General features: G+C 42.7%; 3 protein-coding genes across 4 annotated transcripts; 1 reads left to right on the top strand and 2 right to left on the bottom strand.

The window, feature by feature from the left end:
- The first annotated feature begins 1,574 nt into the window (after positions 1 to 1,574).
- On the top strand, positions 1,575 to 7,616 carry LOC101763325 (putative disease resistance protein RGA3). 2 transcript variants are annotated; one of them, XM_004957642.3, is made up of 3 exons: positions 1,575 to 1,855; positions 2,737 to 3,054; positions 4,316 to 7,616. In XM_004957642.3, the coding sequence occupies exons 2-3, from the start codon at positions 2,770 to 2,772 to the stop codon at positions 7,271 to 7,273; spliced, it is 3,243 nt and encodes a 1,080-aa protein (XP_004957699.1). In that variant the 5' UTR covers positions 1,575 to 1,855; positions 2,737 to 2,769; the 3' UTR covers positions 7,274 to 7,616. The 2 variants fall into 2 exon arrangements, with proteins under 2 accessions (XP_004957699.1, XP_022679895.1); XM_022824160.1 differs by lacking the exon at positions 1,575 to 1,855 and adding an exon at positions 2,069 to 2,284.
- Positions 7,617 to 8,157: 541 nt separating this feature from the next.
- On the bottom strand, positions 8,158 to 12,855 carry LOC101762242 (putative disease resistance protein RGA3). Its single transcript, XM_004957639.3, has 2 exons — positions 12,524 to 12,855; positions 8,158 to 11,889 (listed from the first exon to the last, which is right to left on the bottom strand). The coding sequence occupies exons 1-2, from the start codon at positions 12,797 to 12,799 to the stop codon at positions 8,812 to 8,814; spliced, it is 3,354 nt and encodes a 1,117-aa protein (XP_004957696.1). The 5' UTR covers positions 12,800 to 12,855; the 3' UTR covers positions 8,158 to 8,811.
- A 908-nt stretch (positions 12,856 to 13,763) lies between these two features.
- Positions 13,764 to 17,092, bottom strand: LOC101762641. The gene is made up of 6 exons (XM_004957640.3): positions 16,905 to 17,092; positions 15,529 to 16,285; positions 15,181 to 15,239; positions 14,946 to 15,074; positions 14,503 to 14,638; positions 13,764 to 14,311 (listed from the first exon to the last, which is right to left on the bottom strand). The coding sequence occupies exons 2-6, from the start codon at positions 16,231 to 16,233 to the stop codon at positions 14,009 to 14,011; spliced, it is 1,332 nt and encodes a 443-aa protein (XP_004957697.1). The 5' UTR covers positions 16,234 to 16,285; positions 16,905 to 17,092; the 3' UTR covers positions 13,764 to 14,008.
- Positions 17,093 to 17,642: the final 550 nt, after the last annotated feature.

The raw sequence follows: 17,642 nt of genomic DNA, 5'->3' as shown, positions 1-17,642 counted from the left end.
AGCTCATCCATCTACAGCGAGCGGTACATTTTATTTGTGAGGTGCCTAGAAACCCTACCACCTAGCTAGTGTCACCCATGGCGGTGCCCTCCATGCATGCAGTGGTTACTGGTTAGATTGGTGAGGGTGCATCAGGTATTCCCTGCATGACACCCTTTCTGTCTCTTTTAACTCGTGATTCCAACGCGACAGGTGCTGGTTTTGCTTGATCAGCTGGGGTTACATACCAGCCACTCCATCTATTTGTTCGGATGCAAAAAATGCTCTATTTCGAACGGAAAATGCTCAGAGTTTTAGGAGATTGATTGGATTTCTGTGGTACTTGAGCATTAGAGCTAAAACTGTTCCGTAGTAGTTCAACGATAAGCAGACTGATGCCGATGGTGTGACGAAAGGAAAACGTACGTGGAGAAAAGAGAGGGTTTGCAGCTAGTCGAGTTTCGGAGTCCGTGGCCCCCAGGCTGATATTTCACGTTGGTTCAAGCTGGAGAAATGTACATCTATAGATCATCGTGCAACGCTACACGTTGTGCCGTTGCCTTTTTCTTCGTATAAAATCAAGCGCTGCTTGGTTGGTGGAACCTGCAATCGGAAAACAATGATTGATCCGGGCTCAAGTTGTTATAGATGGTGCCTGTACGTGCTTTCTTTAATGAGCTGTGATGTGGCGGCCTAATTTATTTCTAATGGTCAAAGTAACATGGTTGCAATTGCTGTTAATTCCGTACCAGTGGAAAGTTTTATCTTGCGATTTTCAAGAGTGACGTGTCATCAAAAAAAGGTTTGAGTTGATGAATGAAACAATATACCTCCCAATGCAGAGTTTTATTTCACAATTTCATAGGCTGCCCATGCTATTTAATTGCGAGGCATGCGATTAGATATTGTCAGATGAAATGAAACTCCATAGGCCCCAACTAGACCTGAGCAAATCTCAGGCCAGGCCGTCAAAAAACTCGGTTTTTTTCGTCCCAAAATCTCCGCTCAAGCCCGCCCATTGACTCTATCAGGCCAACAAAATCGGGCCTAATTCGGGACAGGCTAGAGCTCGGGCCGGGCCGCCCATCATTTTCTAGTGTAAATTTAATCCATTTTATTATTCGAGTCGGGCTCGAGCCCACCCATTTTTTTTCAAGCTGCAAAAATCATAGCCACACCCGGCCCTAAATGAGTGTCGGGCCGAGCTGGGCCGGGCCTATTTTGCTCGGGTTTAGCCCAATGCAAGTTTCAACGGGTTTCATAGTCTTGGAAATAGTGGTGAAACTCCTTCCCTCTCTCACTTCATAATTATCCTGCCATGTCATTACATATGCTGATGTGTCATCATTATAAAATGTGCATGGAAATTTTCATTGGGATTAGCCTAATCACTATTTGTTTTGATGGATGGAGTTCCCCGTATGAGCCAATGATATATTGATAAATCAGTAAGTTAACTGATCCATAATACTTCTACTAGTTTCTGCTGAAAAAAACCCAGAAATGTCAAGTACAGGGGGTTGACTGTGAATTTTGATAAGCGGGGCACGTCAACTAAAGAATTTCATGACAGCTAGCTTCTTCGCCGGCCACCCCCCGCTGGAGGGAAGAAGTCTCGAGCATTAAAAACTCAGGCGACGCCGCGGGGGCGATCGGATGGAAGCTGCAGCGAAGGCGACGCATCCTCCGCGTCCCGCATTGCGCGCGGCGATAGTCCCAAGATCTGTGCCGCGCAGAGGCGCCGTCCCGGCTCCCGGCTCCAGGGTGCTCGGTGCGGCCAAAGCTCTTGGTTCCCCGCCTTTCGTCGGCGGGGCTGCCCAAGATCAAGATTCCGGTGGAGTGAGGCGCACTTCTGCTCCCTTGACGGCCCCAAAAGGTACGAAAGTTGAAGTCTTTTTTGTGTTATCGGTTCTTGTATTTTGCCGAATTTGTTGTGGGAGCTGAGGATTCCGGATTGCGAGTTTACTGTAGCAGTATGAGCGTGGTAGCATCCAGCTGGCCCAAGAGATGTTGTCTTTTATGCTATCTTGTTTTACATTGTGCCTAATTTTTTGTTGGAATTGAGGATTTTGGAGTGCAATGTCTCATATTAGTAGCATCAAGGAGGGAGCACAGGAGCATTTCAGGTGCATTCACGATTCATGCTGTTGGGTGATTTGGGCCATTTTGCAGTGTAGGACCCTAGAGGTAGGCAGGATTATGCAAGTGGTTGGTTAATCTAAAGGAAGGGATAGCTTGGAGAATGGTAGATTCAGGAAGCATGTCTTCAAATATGCTAAAGCATGCCTTCAGATATGCTTTTAATGTAAGTTACCGTACATCATAAGTTCACAACACAAAAAACTAAGTGTTTATAAGGGAAAATCAGTTGTGATGTACTTTCTTCTGTTTGGATGCCGAAAATCTTATGGAAATTTAATTAACTGATCAAACCCACCAGGACAAAGGACCATTCATGTTTTCCTTTCTTCTGTACATCTATAACATGGCAGAGCCAGAGAGGACACCTGCCATTACCTTTAGTTGCTCCTATTTTTTATGTCGCCACTCTCCAGCAAGTTGTGACTTGGAAAATGTGTAGTGTTTATGTCTTTTGATGAGCCATCGTAGAGATCCCAAGTGATAATATTCATATAGCTTGGTCACTAAAGATAACTGATAAAACCTTATGTGCACGCATGGTTCTCGATGATGGTGAACAGCAAGAGGGGATGCCATTTTCATTTTTCTAACATAACGATTCTTGATTCTTTGCAGAGAAAGTATTTGAACACTTCCAAGTGAGTTAGGATGGAGATGGTTCTATCTGAGTTCACAAAACAAGTTATCATCTCACTTGGCAATTTAGCCGGCAATGAAATTGCCAAAGTTTTGTGTGTCAAAAACGAGATCAGCAGACTGTCAAGAAAACTTGACAGTATGGCAGCCATCGTCAGGGATGCAGAGCAGACAGTTATTCAAAATGAAACTACTAGAGATTGGCTGAAGAGGTCACGGGAAATTATTTATGAGGCTGAAAACATCATTGACCGATGCAGGATTGAAAGGGAGAGGTTCCAAACATTACAACCACAGGTCAGGAAATGTCTTGATTCGTCGTTGATTTTCATTTTGTACCTTCAGGGTTGGATATTTGCATTATAGTTTTTTTTGGGTATTCTCCGAGGAGTCCTGAGGGTTGTCCAAATAATTGTGCTTGCATACACTGTAACTGAATCTCCTGAGCTTTGAGAGTTCACCTAAGTGGTCATTGCTATGCTCTTTCCTCTGGTATCTTCACATGTGTGTAAAGCCTCAGGTCGGAGATATGGTTGAGGGTAAGGGATATTCTTCAAAAGATGTCAATCCCTATAGGAATCTTCCAACCAGCCACTACAACTTGTGAAAAATTTAAATAACAGATGCATCTATTGTCTGCTTTTCTTTTTGCAGGCAGCACAATCTAGTGAATTATTTCTGTTAAGATTTTAACAGACTGCATATCTAGTAGTTTCTCAAAATTCTCTCAAGTATACAAATATTCGCAAGATTGACAGCATGAAAATTCATCACATGCTTGTGGGATTGGAGCATGTGTAAAGTATTATTTGTGTACCAAGTACTGCATCTTTTTTTGTTATATAGATTTGTGTACTGGATAGCAACTTCTTCATGTAGGAATAATGATCGATTGAGATATCCCAAGCACCATATGCCACAATCCAACTAATACTCCCTCCTTTTGAAAGTACAGGCATACTGTGTTTTATATATTTAAATATTGCATATTCTGATCAACATGTCAAATTATAAGTATGCTTATTGTAAAACAATTATACAACAAGATTCGTATTTCAACAAAATCACATTATATTGGTTCTTTAGTAATAAAATAAATGATATATTCTATGAAGTCCATGCCCAAAAAACATACGCCTTCTTGAAGGAGGGAGTACTTGCCTTTACTGTAGACAAGTAAATGAGAATCATATGCGAAGACAATATTTGACTAATCCTAGACTAATATCATTTTTATATCGTAGACATACCTTGGCATGTTAGTTGGCAACATCTGCTCTGTGGCCACCTATTGTCAACACACCAGTGAGTTAGCAAACCTTATTATCTATATAACTACAAGCCAGTGGCATACGGAATTACGAACTGTGAGAATGATTAGTACCTTTACCTTTTTTTCACAAATAGTGTGCACCATGAAGCAATTTAATGCACTCGCATTGCTGATTTCTGGCTAAATGAGTAAATTTTTGTAGACCTACATTTTTAAATTCATCTGCATATTTCGTATTAATTTGGCAGTTCCGCTCAGAAATTGAATCATTTCCCGTCTGTATAGGAATGCAATCCTTCATCAGTCTTTAAGTGCTGCAGAGATGTTGGCACTGACTACATAATTGCGAGTGATATACATGAACTAAATCAGAAACTGGACATCATTTATCAAGAGGGTGAGAGGCTCCATCTAAAGCCAGCTTTGGAAGATCAAATAAGATTGTATCAAATAAGATTAGATCTTGACGTTGCTCCAGATCTAGAGCCTGATATTGTGGGCAGAGAGGTGGAAAATGACTGTGATAGTCTCATCGAACTACTAAACAAAGAAGATAGTCCTAGTCGTCCTAATCATCCTTTGTTTGCTATTATAGGAACAATTGGTGTTGGCAAGACTACTATTGCTAGAAAGGTATACCACAAGGCAGAAATTATGTTTGAGACCAGGGTATGGGTACATGTCTCCAAAGACTTGCGGCATATGTCAATGTGGTCAGGTGAGAGGTTCAGCAGAGGAGAGACTGCAGGACAACAAGCACAGCTGCGTACATTGTTACAGGGTAACAAGTTTCTGCTAGTCATTGATGATGTGTGGGGAGAGAATGTTTGGGATGGTCTGCTAGAGATACAAGCACAACATGGGAGCCCTGGCAGCAGAATCCTTATAACAACCCGTAATGAGCGTGTTGCGAAGAGAATGGGGGCAGTTCATATTCACCATGTGAAGGGCCTCAACGAGGACGACGGTTGGTGGCTGCTTCGTACAAGGGCCTTCCTTGATGAGAACACTGGAAACTTGCAGGATATTGGTAGGCAAATTGTGCAGAAGTGCAATGGCCTTCCATTGGCAATAAGGAGAATTGGATGCCTTCTAAGGGAAGTGGACCCCAAAGAAGATGACTGGGGGAGAATCTACTCCAGTGATTTCTGTGGCCTTTCTTCAAGAATAAGAAATGCTATCAATATGAGCTACCTTGAGTTACCATATTATCTGAAGAGGTGTTTTGTTTATTGCTCACTATATCCAGAGGGGTCTGTGATTTATCGGCAGCGTATCACCCAGCAGTGGATTGCAGAGGGGTTTATTGTGACCCAGCAGAGCACAACACACAGTTCATATACAACTGTTGAAGAGGAAGCTGAAAAATGCTATGACGAATTGTTAGGTATGGGCCTTCTTTTGCCAGAAAATGGAGCTTATGGTGCAGAGAGGTCGAAGATGCCTCATCTCTTCAGATCATTTGCACTTCTCCAGTCACAAGATGAATACTTTATCGGCAATCCTCAAGATATAGGTGATGTATTGAAACCATGCCGCTTGTCTATTACAACTGGAGGTGCAGAAGCGCTTAGAAATGGTATTAGAAAGTTGAAATGCTTGAGAACCATTATCCTGTCTGGAAGTCCACCAAATGACAGGGCCTTGGGTGATATTTTTCAGAGGTTAACACACCTAAGAGTTTTAGACCTTGGAGATACACAGATCGAGTGTGTTGCTAGGAGTTTGGGATCGATGACTCACCTTAGATATCTTAGCTTTGCAAATACCCAAATTAGAGAGATTCCATCTACTATTGAGAATCTTAGGATGCTGCAGTTCTTAATTCTCAAGAATTGCACTCGTCTGAATGCTCTCACAGAATCTCTGGGGCGTCTTACAAACTTGAGAACACTTGACATTTCAGGAGCTGGACTAAACCAAGTGAAATTCAGATTCTGCATGATGAAAGAACTCAACTGCCTACAAGGTTTTATTGTAAGCCCAGGTGGTGCAAGAAATGGTTGGCAATTTCAAGAGCTGAGGTCCTTAGATAAGTTGACAAGCCTCAAGATGCTAAGGCTAGAGCGAACATTAACAGGGGCAGATGCAAGACAATCAGCGTTGGAGGCAAAATCACATCTCAAAGAGCTTGAGCTATGCTGCAGCACTGATGATGGAATATCAGAAATTAGTAGAGCCGCAAATATTAAAGAAGTGTTTGAAGAACTCAAGCCAGGACCTTCTATTGTCTCTGTCAAGCTAGAAAATTATTATGGCCATGGATTCCCATCTTGGCTAGCCTCGCCTCATTTCCAAGAACTAAAGAGGTTGACCCTTGATGGCTGTTTGCATTGCCAACATCTACCATCTCTGGGTCAGATGAGAAGTCTAAAATTCCTAGCAATAAATGGTTCCAATCTGTCAGCTTACATTGGCCCTGAAATTCGTGGAGCACCAGATGACGGGGTAGCATTTCCAAAGCTGGAGCAGCTGGTTATCAGCAAGATGAGCAACTTGAAGTCGTGGTGGGGCCTTGAAGAAAGAGATATGCCTTTACTCATGAATTTCAGGATTGTTGGATGCCCCAAGCTGGATTCACTCCCTCACTGCCTCCAGCATTGCAAGGCACTGACAAGCTTGCATATAGATCATGTTGATAGCTTGGAAACGATTCAGAACATACCTGCACTTAAAGAACTCGAAGTCCGTGAGAACATCAAGCTGAAGATGATCTCAAACCTTGGAAATCTTGAAGACTTGAAAGTAGTGGATTGCTTGCTTTTGGATGTTGTGCAGGATGTCCCTTCATTGCGCACTGTGCATTCAAATGAAAGGAATTCAACCAAACTTCCACAATGGTTGCAGCCAGGAAAACCTTTCATGCTCAGGAGATTGGAGATTGTTGGAACTGAGGAGCTACTGGACAGATGCTCCTCTGCATCCGCCCCATACTGGCCTGTCATACAAAATGCTGATCATGTATTTGCGTATCTGCCAAATGATGACTTCTACTTCTCCTATGCCAAAAGTAGTAGCTACTTCCATAAAAGTGCAAGGTCCCTTGCGCGATCTTCTTTATACAGCTCACCTAGCTTCAGCATGTCAGTTGTTTCACAAGCTGAAGAAGTTATTCCAGCGGATGAAATTAGAAACAACAGCGAACAAATTGGTCAATCCACAAATCAGTCATGGATGAGTATACTTTTCACGGTTCTCCTCTTTGTTGCTGCCCACATATTTTCCTTGTCTAGTGAATATTGATCACCAGATGAATTCCATGTTCAGACTGACTGAACGTTGATACCGCACTTCTGTACTCTGATGTGCCTTATTTGTTGGCACACAAAATTCATTCAGGACCCATTTCTTTGAACTACTCTATATTATTTTGTATATTCATTATGGTATAAGTAAGTTCTGTAATCATAGGGTTGGACTCCCTCGCCAATGGTTAAGCTCCTGCAAGTATTAGTTGTGACTGTTGTAACTGGGGTTGTTTCGAGATCTCAATGTTTTCTTTTAGACTGTACCTTCATATTTCGAAATTGAGTTTATATTGTAACTGCTTTGTGGAATGTCACCAGAGATTGCTTGTACATTACTATTTCCTGTGCCCATATTATATTTAATAGTAAATCAAAATGAAATTTCAGCTTCCTATTCTCTAGGATTTCCTTTCTTAGGGTGCTCTTGTAATAACATGTAACGGGAATCTCGAATTTTGTATCCGTGCGCTTAGCCCGCGTTGTAAAACAAATGTTTTCATTCTCTTCTTAATGGAATGATACTCAGCTCTCCTGCGTATTCTAGAAAAAGAAATTTCAGCTTCCATTTTCTCATCTTCTTTTTTGGGGGTTCTATTCTCACTATTTTTAGCTCTACCCAGTAACTTCGGAGCCCTACAACAAAATGGTTCCAACACCATGTCCCCATCTATGCTAGTGACATTTTTGTAATAACATTCCTAATCCATGCACCAGGTTAATCCATTCCTTACAAATATGATTTGTCTTACAGATTCAACAGCCTTGATAAGTACTTGTAGTTCATTGTCCAGGCATATGCTGGTTACGCTCAAGAATCAGTTCTTACAGATACTGGACGAAACATCAAACCTGGATAATCAGACAGCACACAGAAACAGGTTGAAGTTCAATTATAGATACAAGTATCGCATATACTTATTCAATTATAGATACAAGTATCACATGCACTTGTAATGCCTTCATACAAAGCCAAAGTCTCATGCAGTGGAACATTCAAATTCAAATGTGAAAAATAAACTATTATTAATGCACCACAGATTTCAAGCCAACTCGAAGAACAGAAGTTAAACCATGTCCTTGCCAGGACCTGTTTTCGTCGTTCATTTGCAGGAGTATTCAGACTACTAACTTTTCTAAACAAACTTTCCTATGCATACCAGCACCAATAGATAGATCTTTATAATTGCAATGAAGATACATGAACATATATTACAGGCAACCGATGTAACAAAGTTACAACCAAGCTGAGTAACTTTGTCTTTATGTTCAGGGATTCCGCATATGTATGATGCTTCCATAGTCTTATTTCACCATGCGCACACAATGTTGGAGCACATCCAAAACCTTGATTAACACTTTTGCATCTGTGTATTCTCTTAAGCGCTTGAAGTATCAACATTAGAATCTTTCTCCACATTCTGCCATCATTCACACTTGTGTAAAGTGGACATGCAATTCCGTGGAGCATGTAACTATTTTGAAATTGATTTGTGGCTTCTTTTCATCTGATCACAGCTTTATATGAGAGAACCCTCACTCAAGAAATACAAGCAACAGCAATAGCACAGTAGTGAAGAAGATGACAAGGGTCTGAACAAGCCAAATCTCTCTGTTTGTCCTATTCTGCAGCAAATAGAAAAGAACTTGCATAACAATGATAGTCATAATAAGATACAGAACAAGGTAGTGTCTTATGGCCCTCTTTAGCATCGATATCCTTCTGACTTGTACTCCGAGCGCCCCAATCCGAGAGGTCCTCACAACAGAATTGTCAAGTGAAATGCTTAGTGCTTCATTTGGAATTCCAGCTCCTGACAGAACAGGTGGGTTGCCTTGTTCTCCTATTCTTTGATCAACATGGAAATCAGCAGAGCTTTTTGTATAAGTGAAAAATGGAGATTCATCAGGTAGATTTGCATAAACTTTCCTGATGTGACGAATGATTTCCCAATCTTCACGATTGGGAAGTAATCTTTGAAGCAGTTCAGCTGTGCCAACTATAGTGAATGTCTGCAGCATGAACGCATTAGTTGCAAACCAATCTGGAAGTTCTCTTAGCTCTCTATCTACAATGCGGACATGGCTAAGCAGGTGGAGTTCAGTGATATCCTTCAATCGAGAGCAGCCTATGACTATCAGAACTTCAAGTAATGGAAGATTTGAGATTCTTTCAAGTCCATTGCAGGCTTGGAGAACCAATTCTTTGAGCACAGGCAAGTTCTCAACTATTTGCAGGCTATCAACATGGCGTAGTTGCATGGTTGTCAGGACTTTTGAATTCTTGATCCCAGATGGCAGGTAATGCAGCTTAGGACAATTCTCGAGACGGAATTTCACAAGCGAAGGCATATCATGAGGTGTGAATCCTATCCAGGATTGAAGATTGGCCATGTCTCTTAGGTGCAACTGCTCCAGCTTCGGAAATGCCTGACCGGTACTTGTACGATCTTGCTCAATGGTAACTAACTTGGTACAGCTGGTTATGGTCAGAAACTTGAGTTCCATCAGCTGGCCCAGATTGGGAATATGCTCACAGAATTTGCAATCAGTAAGAACAAGGCTCTGGAGGTTTGAGAGATTAGGTAGCCAATCAGGGAAAAGTTTTCCATAATAGCTCATTATTTTGAGAGATTTCAAGCAGTGTGGAGGAGAAAGCCGATCAAATATGTCTTTGAGTGTTCTAGCATCTTCCTCTTGTACTTCAGATTGTCTATCATCATTGCTACAACATAGTTCAAGCTCCTTAAGGTGTGACTTCGTTTCCAGCATGGCTTCTTGCACCCTCGAAGAATCTGAGACTCTTTCCAACCGAAGAATCTGCAGGCTTCTCAATGCATCAAGAGATGTTAGGTCTTCCAAAGGCCACCCAGTCGGATCATCTTCGCGCTTGGGTTTACGATTTACTACAAAGCCATGTAGTGTGGAGAGCTGCTTCAGATTTACCAAACTTGGCAGGACTTGATGCAAATTGGTTCCTCGAAGATCAAGATTTCGCAAATTTTGCAGCTTGCCAATGCCATTTGGAAGATTATGCAGCCAATTGCAGTACCGGAGTCCCAAGAACATTAGATTTGTGAGAGACTCAATGGACTCTGGAAGGTCTGTAATTCGGGTTAGTGACAAATTTAGCAGCCTAAGGTGATATAGAGATTCCAGTGTCCTTGGAACATACGTAATTTCAGTACCACCAAGGTCCAACAACTGCAAGTACTTGAGCCCCTTAAAAAGCTTATCTAAGCTGCGATTGCCCAACGGGATCTTGTAAAGAATAATTGTCTTCAAGCTTGCCACAGTCCCCATTTCTTCCACAGCAGTTGTTGGTGTGTTGTTTCTAATCCACACATGTCGCAGTGCTTCACTGGAATTTCCATTTATAGTAGTCTTCAGATCACCAGAGAAAATTTTATCTTTCGCAAAGAATTGCAAATAGGATCTAATTTGATCATGCATTGTGCATCTTGTTGTGTCATCACTTCCAGTTTCAGGTTGCAAAAGATTTCTTGATAACAACTCCCTGTAATATTCCTCTGCAGTCTTTTCAAGACTGCAGTTATCTCGTTTCTCAATCAAACCCTCTGAAATCCACAGTTGACTGACAAACTGCTGCCTTATGAGAAAGCCTTCAGGGAACAGACATAAATAAATAAAGCATTGCTTCAGATGCAATGGCAAATCATGGTAACCCAAAAAGATGGCCTCGGTTAAGCCATGGACGTAATCTTGAACGTCCTTGAAAAACCATCCTTCACTTTCCTGCACCCTCTGCCAGGCCTCTTGGGTCCGTTCCTTTGTTCTTAGGACAGCACCTATAATCTTTACAGACATTGGGAGCTGGTTACACTTTTGGATAATTGATATTCCAATATTCCTTAAAGTGTTACCATGAACACTCTCATCCAGATAAGCATTACGACAAAGCAAGGACCAACAGTCCTGAAAACTTAATTTCTTAATCCAGTGGATGTGAGCATCCTTCACTTTCGCAACAACACTCTCATCACGAGTGGTGATCAAAATTCTGCTTCCATGACCACAAATATGCCAGTGAGCCTCCAGTGAATTCTCATTAATCTGATGACTATGCACATCGTCAAGTACCAGTAAGAATCTCTTTCCTTTAAGTATGGCAGCCAACATTGCCTCAAGTTGCACCCTGTTTTCTTGTGCTTTGGGATTTCCGCCAGCAGCCCTTACAATTGCAGACAGTAATCCAGTATCGTCAAAACCTTTGAAAACACTCACCCATACAACAATACTGAAAGCATTTCTTGTGTGATGATCCTCATGAATTTTCCGTGCCAGTGTGGTTTTGCCTACTCCACTACCCCCAATAATTGTAACAACTTTGTTGGTGCTCTTCCTGTCCATCAACACATCAATCAATTCATCTTTCTCATTTTCAATGTCACCTAAAGTAATGTCATCACGCACCATCTCCCAAGAAAATCCAGACATTCCATTCTGGCCTTCATGGTTGATTGCTTCAAGTTCTAGATCAGAACCTTTCTGCAAAATATCTGTCATTTTTTCATTCAGGTTGCTGATGCTGGTTTTCAAAGTCTTGTACTGGTTTCTGTCGATACTAGATGGTAATGCAAACCAATGGCGTAACTGTCCAAATTAAGATTGTGCATGCTGTTAGTAACCTACAGAAAAAACTTAAGACAGACTACCAATTTCATATACACCAATTTTCTAAAATGTAACTTGGATACAACATGCCATTACTTTCTTTATAGAATACAAATGTCCTGATTGAGTTTTTTTTTAGTTTTTCCTTTTCTGGAGTCTGCCTGACATGACAAAACAGTGAAGATTCACCATATGATGATAGCCAGGATTGCAATCAAACGCTTAGGAATTGGGCTGCCATGAGACAGTAGGTGAGAAAGCAAACTATGTGCGCAGGGTTCATGGCAGTGATTGTCTCCGCCTCCGTCCCCGCACTTGAACTAGTAAGGGCAAAATTATGAATGAACTGGTTCCTACAGTATGGTTGATGCATATGAAACGTTGTTCTTTCAGAGACGCCTAATGTTTCATTTCCACTAGAGCGCTGTGATCATAAATGTGTCACAAAAATGAGTTAAGATCAGTAGCATGTTAGCCCATGGCCACATTTTCATAGCAAGCCGAGGTCTGAATCATGCGTTGCGAGCATCTGACGATGCGAGCGATCTTTTCAAATTTTCTCTGCAATCACCCACCGGATCCAAGGGAACGGAACGCGGAGCAGGGGGCTTACCGATCTCCGGCCCTCCAGCTGCCGGCGGGCGGCAACGCGGCGGAAGTCGTCGACGGCGTCTCCGAGCTCGTACAGCGCGTCCCGGAGCTCGCGCAGCCACGCCCTGGCGCCGGCGTCGCGGCCCTCCTTCGCCTCGGCGTCCGCCGCCAGGCCCCGCGCCTTGGTGAGCCTCCGCTCCAGCCGCCGCAGCTCGTCCGTGGGGACCCCGCCCTCGCTCGCGAGGAGCGCCGCCACCGAGCGGGACGCGGCCGGCAGCGCCGCGGTCGCGATCATCATGGCTGCGGCGACGTCGGCACGGCAGCGCCTCGGAGCCGGGATGCCTCGGTGGAAACGAAAAGGGCTCTCGCAACCGCGGCGGAGTCAACGCGCGGCAACTTAGACTTCGGGATGATCGTGGCCGACATCAGCTGACGCCAGCAACGCCGCTTGCTATGCTAGCTGCTAGCCTGCTACTGGGTGTCACGTTGGGCTTTTTTAGTTCCCAAATTGGGATGTCAAAGTTTGCATTTTGCCATAAATGTGTAACTGTAGCATTTCGTTTGTATTTGTGAATTATTTTCTAAACATTAACTAATTAGGCTCAAAAGATTGTCACGCAAAGTACAACAAAACTGTGCAGTTAGTTTTTGATTTCGTCTACATTTAGGACTCCATGCATGTACCGCAATTTTGATGTGATGATTAATCTTCTTTTTGCATAGTACTAAAGTTGGAAAAAAGCGAAGACCTTGTTTAATTAACCAATTGATTCTGTGATTGACATTTAATTAAAAAAATTCTGGCAGTCCTGAGATGCAGCCTTGGATCATTCGTCTAATAGAAAATTGGGCGATGTGATACGAACAATTCGAATTGTTATCGATTTTGACCAAAGATTTGTCTGAATATGTAATTCGAAGACAATGCAAATCGTGCAAGAATTTCATTTGATCACGGTACTCAACTCGGTGATTACAAGTAATTGATCATGCAAGTCAAAGCCAGCCCAGTCAAGCAATGCAAGCTGTGCTGACACAGCAAGCTAATTTGTTGCCAGATCGCTACATTGTTACGGCAAAAGATCGGTGTTTTCAGGCATTGTTTACGGAGGACACGTATCTCCAACTAGGGTGCCGAATTTGCATGTGATTCCCTCTTACCAAAGGTTCTTCTTGTCCAAGATCTTCATTGACACATACTAGATCTTCTCGCATCCTGATACTCACTTACTCAGAGGTGACACCATACTCTGCAAATCTCATTTTGTCAGTGTAAGACTACCAAAACTGCTCATGTAAATACAGTAGCCTACGACATTTTGCAACCAGAGGGCAAATTTATTCATTGCTATACACTACTTGTAATCTCTAAAAATCTGCTCTAATTGATAACTCCTACTTCCCTTCCATCACCGTTTCAAGGTTTCAAAATATAGACTTGAAGAGGTGGGAAGATCAGCTAGCATCAAGAACCGGCCCAGCCAACATGTCTTGAGCAGTTGTCACATCATCTCCGCGGAACCATTTGCCCGGATTCATCCTTCTCGAAGATCCTTGCGATCCACTCGTTCCAGACCGCTCTGCGCCTACCGCTGTCCGATAGGAGTGGGGAGGACTCATCGGCTTCAGAAGTAGGATTTTCGTCGAACGTACCATATGTTGATGGAACATTAACATCAGCAACCCCTAGCGCAACTGCACGTCTCAGTGCCGCCTGCTGCTCCTCGTCATGATCCCTTGATATGGTGATCTCATTGCCCATCCTTTGAACTTCAGGTGCTTCCATGGTTTTCTCATTCTCCAGCAACAACTGAAATTAACAAAACTGTTATTTGCATGCCAATTGCTTTTGTGAATCTTCCCAGCATATTTATCAAAAGGACTGTGTCACAGTCAACAAAATAGAAAATCTCCCCTCCTTTTGAGATTGCCAAAAGAAGTCATCTCGCAACCTTTAGCTCGACTAATTATGAAATAGTAATGAGCAGCTGATAAACTTACATCTAGCGCCCTTTGAGCTTCTCTTTCTATCCATATAATAGCATGGTCGGATGTCGCGTTGCAAGATAGAACAATGTGCTCAAATCTGCCATCCACCGGAACTGCTGTTCTTACAACAGGGGGGTATCTTCCACAGCTGCAGCAATCAGCAATAGCTTCAAGAAAGATTCTTAACTAGCTGTAGTATTAAATTAAAAAAAACTGGAGAAACTGATACTTGGACCTCTACTGTAGGTATCCAATGCTAATTAGACTATGTTTTTAGGGGAATACAGTTAATTGCACTATTTTAGCTAGACAAGCTAATCAATCCACCATTTTAGGCATTATCATGAAAAATCAGTAAAAACAAATAGACTAAAATCAAAATGGAATTTTTCCGTATTTTGCAGATGACATGTGAATACAGCGAGAAATATTAGAAACACAAGGTGAATGAATACCTGAAAGGTTGCCTTTCAACAATGTGGTAAAGCCGACCTGGTGCATAGAGGCGCCTTGGATCTCTCAACATCACACTTTCAGGTATACATGTGTCTATTAGACACCTTCCACACAAAAGGCATGGCAAGCTGTACAAAGAGGACTACATCAGGTACCCTGAAAAGATGCATAGATCATAAACCACTACAAAACGAGTTAACATGTTGATAATACTCTAGAACTAAGTCTTATTACCAGACAAGTGACTTGAAGATGTCTTCCAGAGGAATGTCTGTGCGCGGCAAAAAATCATCCTGTTTCATCAGATAAGAATATCAGATAACAGCTTTGGTTTCTGCTGAACTTCTTAATATAACTAATTATAACAATATAGCAGAAATCGCCAATGACACACCGAGAAACAATTTCAGCATAAGCTTAGAAATAGGGCATCATTCATTCTGGATCGAAGTTATGCAATGAAAGGACAGATGATGCTTTGTTCAGATTTGAAGCGGCAACGACTAAACTGAATTCTAATCAATGCCCAAACACAATACATAAGTACAATACTGTGGTAGTTAACCATTGATGGAATCTTACCTGAAGAATAACCGCATTAATGACATCTGCGTAACGGACTGCCAAGTTGAGGGACATGCACCGGGCAGGTGCCATTGCAAAGCATCTTATCATCTTCCTTTCTATGCCGCCCAGCCGCTCCCTGTTATGCACTGCCACTAGAGCCAGCATTGCCACGACACCAGAACCAAGAGAATGTCCAGCGAACGTGAGCGTGTAACCAGGATTCTTCTCCAAAAGGTCCCTCAGAACATCACATTCAGCATCAAACACCCACTCGGCGGCCTTGAGCAAGCCATTGTGCACATAGCCGCCATCAAACCTCCTCTGCCCAAGCTTATTATCCAGCAGCACAGCATAGTCACTCTCTTTAGCCATATTCATCCCCCGAACAGCAAGCACAACATCCGAATGCCGGTGATCAACATAGAGCAGGTATGTCGGGGCATGACCATGAGTGTGCTCATATGTCCTCCGGTGCACCACCCAACGAGGCTCCATGCCATAACCCCCTGGAGGCGCCCATTGGGGGTTCTCAAGGTCATCCTCATAGACCGAGAGGATCAGCCGACACAACCGCGGCACAGGCTCAAACTCGGCAGCCGATGCAATTCCCCAGGTCTCACTGTCGTAGCCTCCAGAGTGGAGGCAGCGCTGCCATGTCCACCGCGCACACGCCAGGCAGTACACGCACTCGACGACCGGCAAACAGCATGCTATTGACATCAGATTAGTCGATCTTCAGAATCCACTGATGCGATACTGAATAATTGACAGGCTGCAAAAGGGGGAAGAAGAAAAGGTTGGGCTATTCAGACAGACCCCTCCAAATGCTTTGATGGGGAATTATAAAAAAAAATTGCTTTGATGGGTTTGGGGCAGTGATAATATTGGATTTCTGTAATAAGAGTTGAGGCAAGATTTTCAACAGAAAAATTAAAAGTGAAGGCTGAATCTTCTAGGAATTTCCTAGGGGAGATTCCAGATTCCAGAAACAAGCAATGGGCGCGATGGGCTGCCTCAGATCAAATAATATAAACGATTTGAATGAACTTTAGGCAGATTCAGGAACTAAGCTACGGATGTGATCGATTGAGGCAACTGCACAGGGGAACGGAGAGCAAAATAGGCACCGCGTAATAAAAAAACAAGAACCAGTACTTAATAATCTTATACAGGGGGGAAAATGGTTCTTTCAGTTGGGGTATTGCTTGACCAGCCGACACCCCAACTGTACCCTATTGCCAAAATTCCGAATATCTTTCCGAACAAAGCTTTACTACTGATTTCTAAGTCTAGGATCTTGGGTCATCAACGCAGTTAATCAGGCAACTGATTACAGCAATTAACCGGAAGTGAAGCAGGGTATGGTGAGGCGAAGGAGAATCTCATCTCACCCTGGTGTTGAAGCCGCAGGGAGGGAGGCATCTGAGACGAGTGGGTGAAGCCGCGGCGAGGCAGGGGTAGTGGCGGCGGCAAGCCCAGCCTTTTCCCAGCTACTTTTCTTCGCGGTCAGGTAAAAGAGGGTGGGAGCTTGGAGGATCTACTACTGCAACTACAAGTCAAGAGAGAGAGTTCGGACGGGTTGCAGGAAGACGATGGCACGTGGCTAGCTACCTCTTCTCTTGTTTTACCTACCTTTGAACTCCACGTGTGCTTTTCGGTACAATACCTATCGTGTTTGGGATTTCGATTTTTCCTTTCAGGACTAGCGCGACCAGTCGTATTATTAGAGACCGCACGATCCTATTTTCTCCTACCACATTTTTCTTTGGATAGCAGAAATTAACACGGAGCTGTATAAGAAAGGAGATGTCACTTTCGAATGTCATAGTTGCTGACGCAAGTTAGTGAAAGTTGCTGACCCAAGTGAGAAAAAATACTTATATTTTCTTAGAATGGTCATTACTCTCTCGTTCAGTATTCATTTTCAAATCCGTTTGCACTATTGTATTCATTACGATGAGATCTATCAAATAAGATTCATATTGGATATATTTTGAAGATATTTATTACAACTGTCAACTTATATTGTGTGATAGTAGTAACTTATGTAAAGTGTGTAGCAGATTATGTTACATTTCGGAGATAGCAAGTTGTCTTAGATCTTAGAACAAATTTGTGGACGTGTAGCA

This window comes from Setaria italica, chromosome II (genome assembly GCF_000263155.2).
Source record: "Setaria italica strain Yugu1 chromosome II, Setaria_italica_v2.0, whole genome shotgun sequence".
Lineage (NCBI taxonomy): Eukaryota > Viridiplantae > Streptophyta > Magnoliopsida > Poales > Poaceae > Setaria > Setaria italica.
The sequence above is the reverse complement of the archived record's forward strand: the minus strand, read 5'-3'. Positions and strand labels throughout refer to the sequence as shown.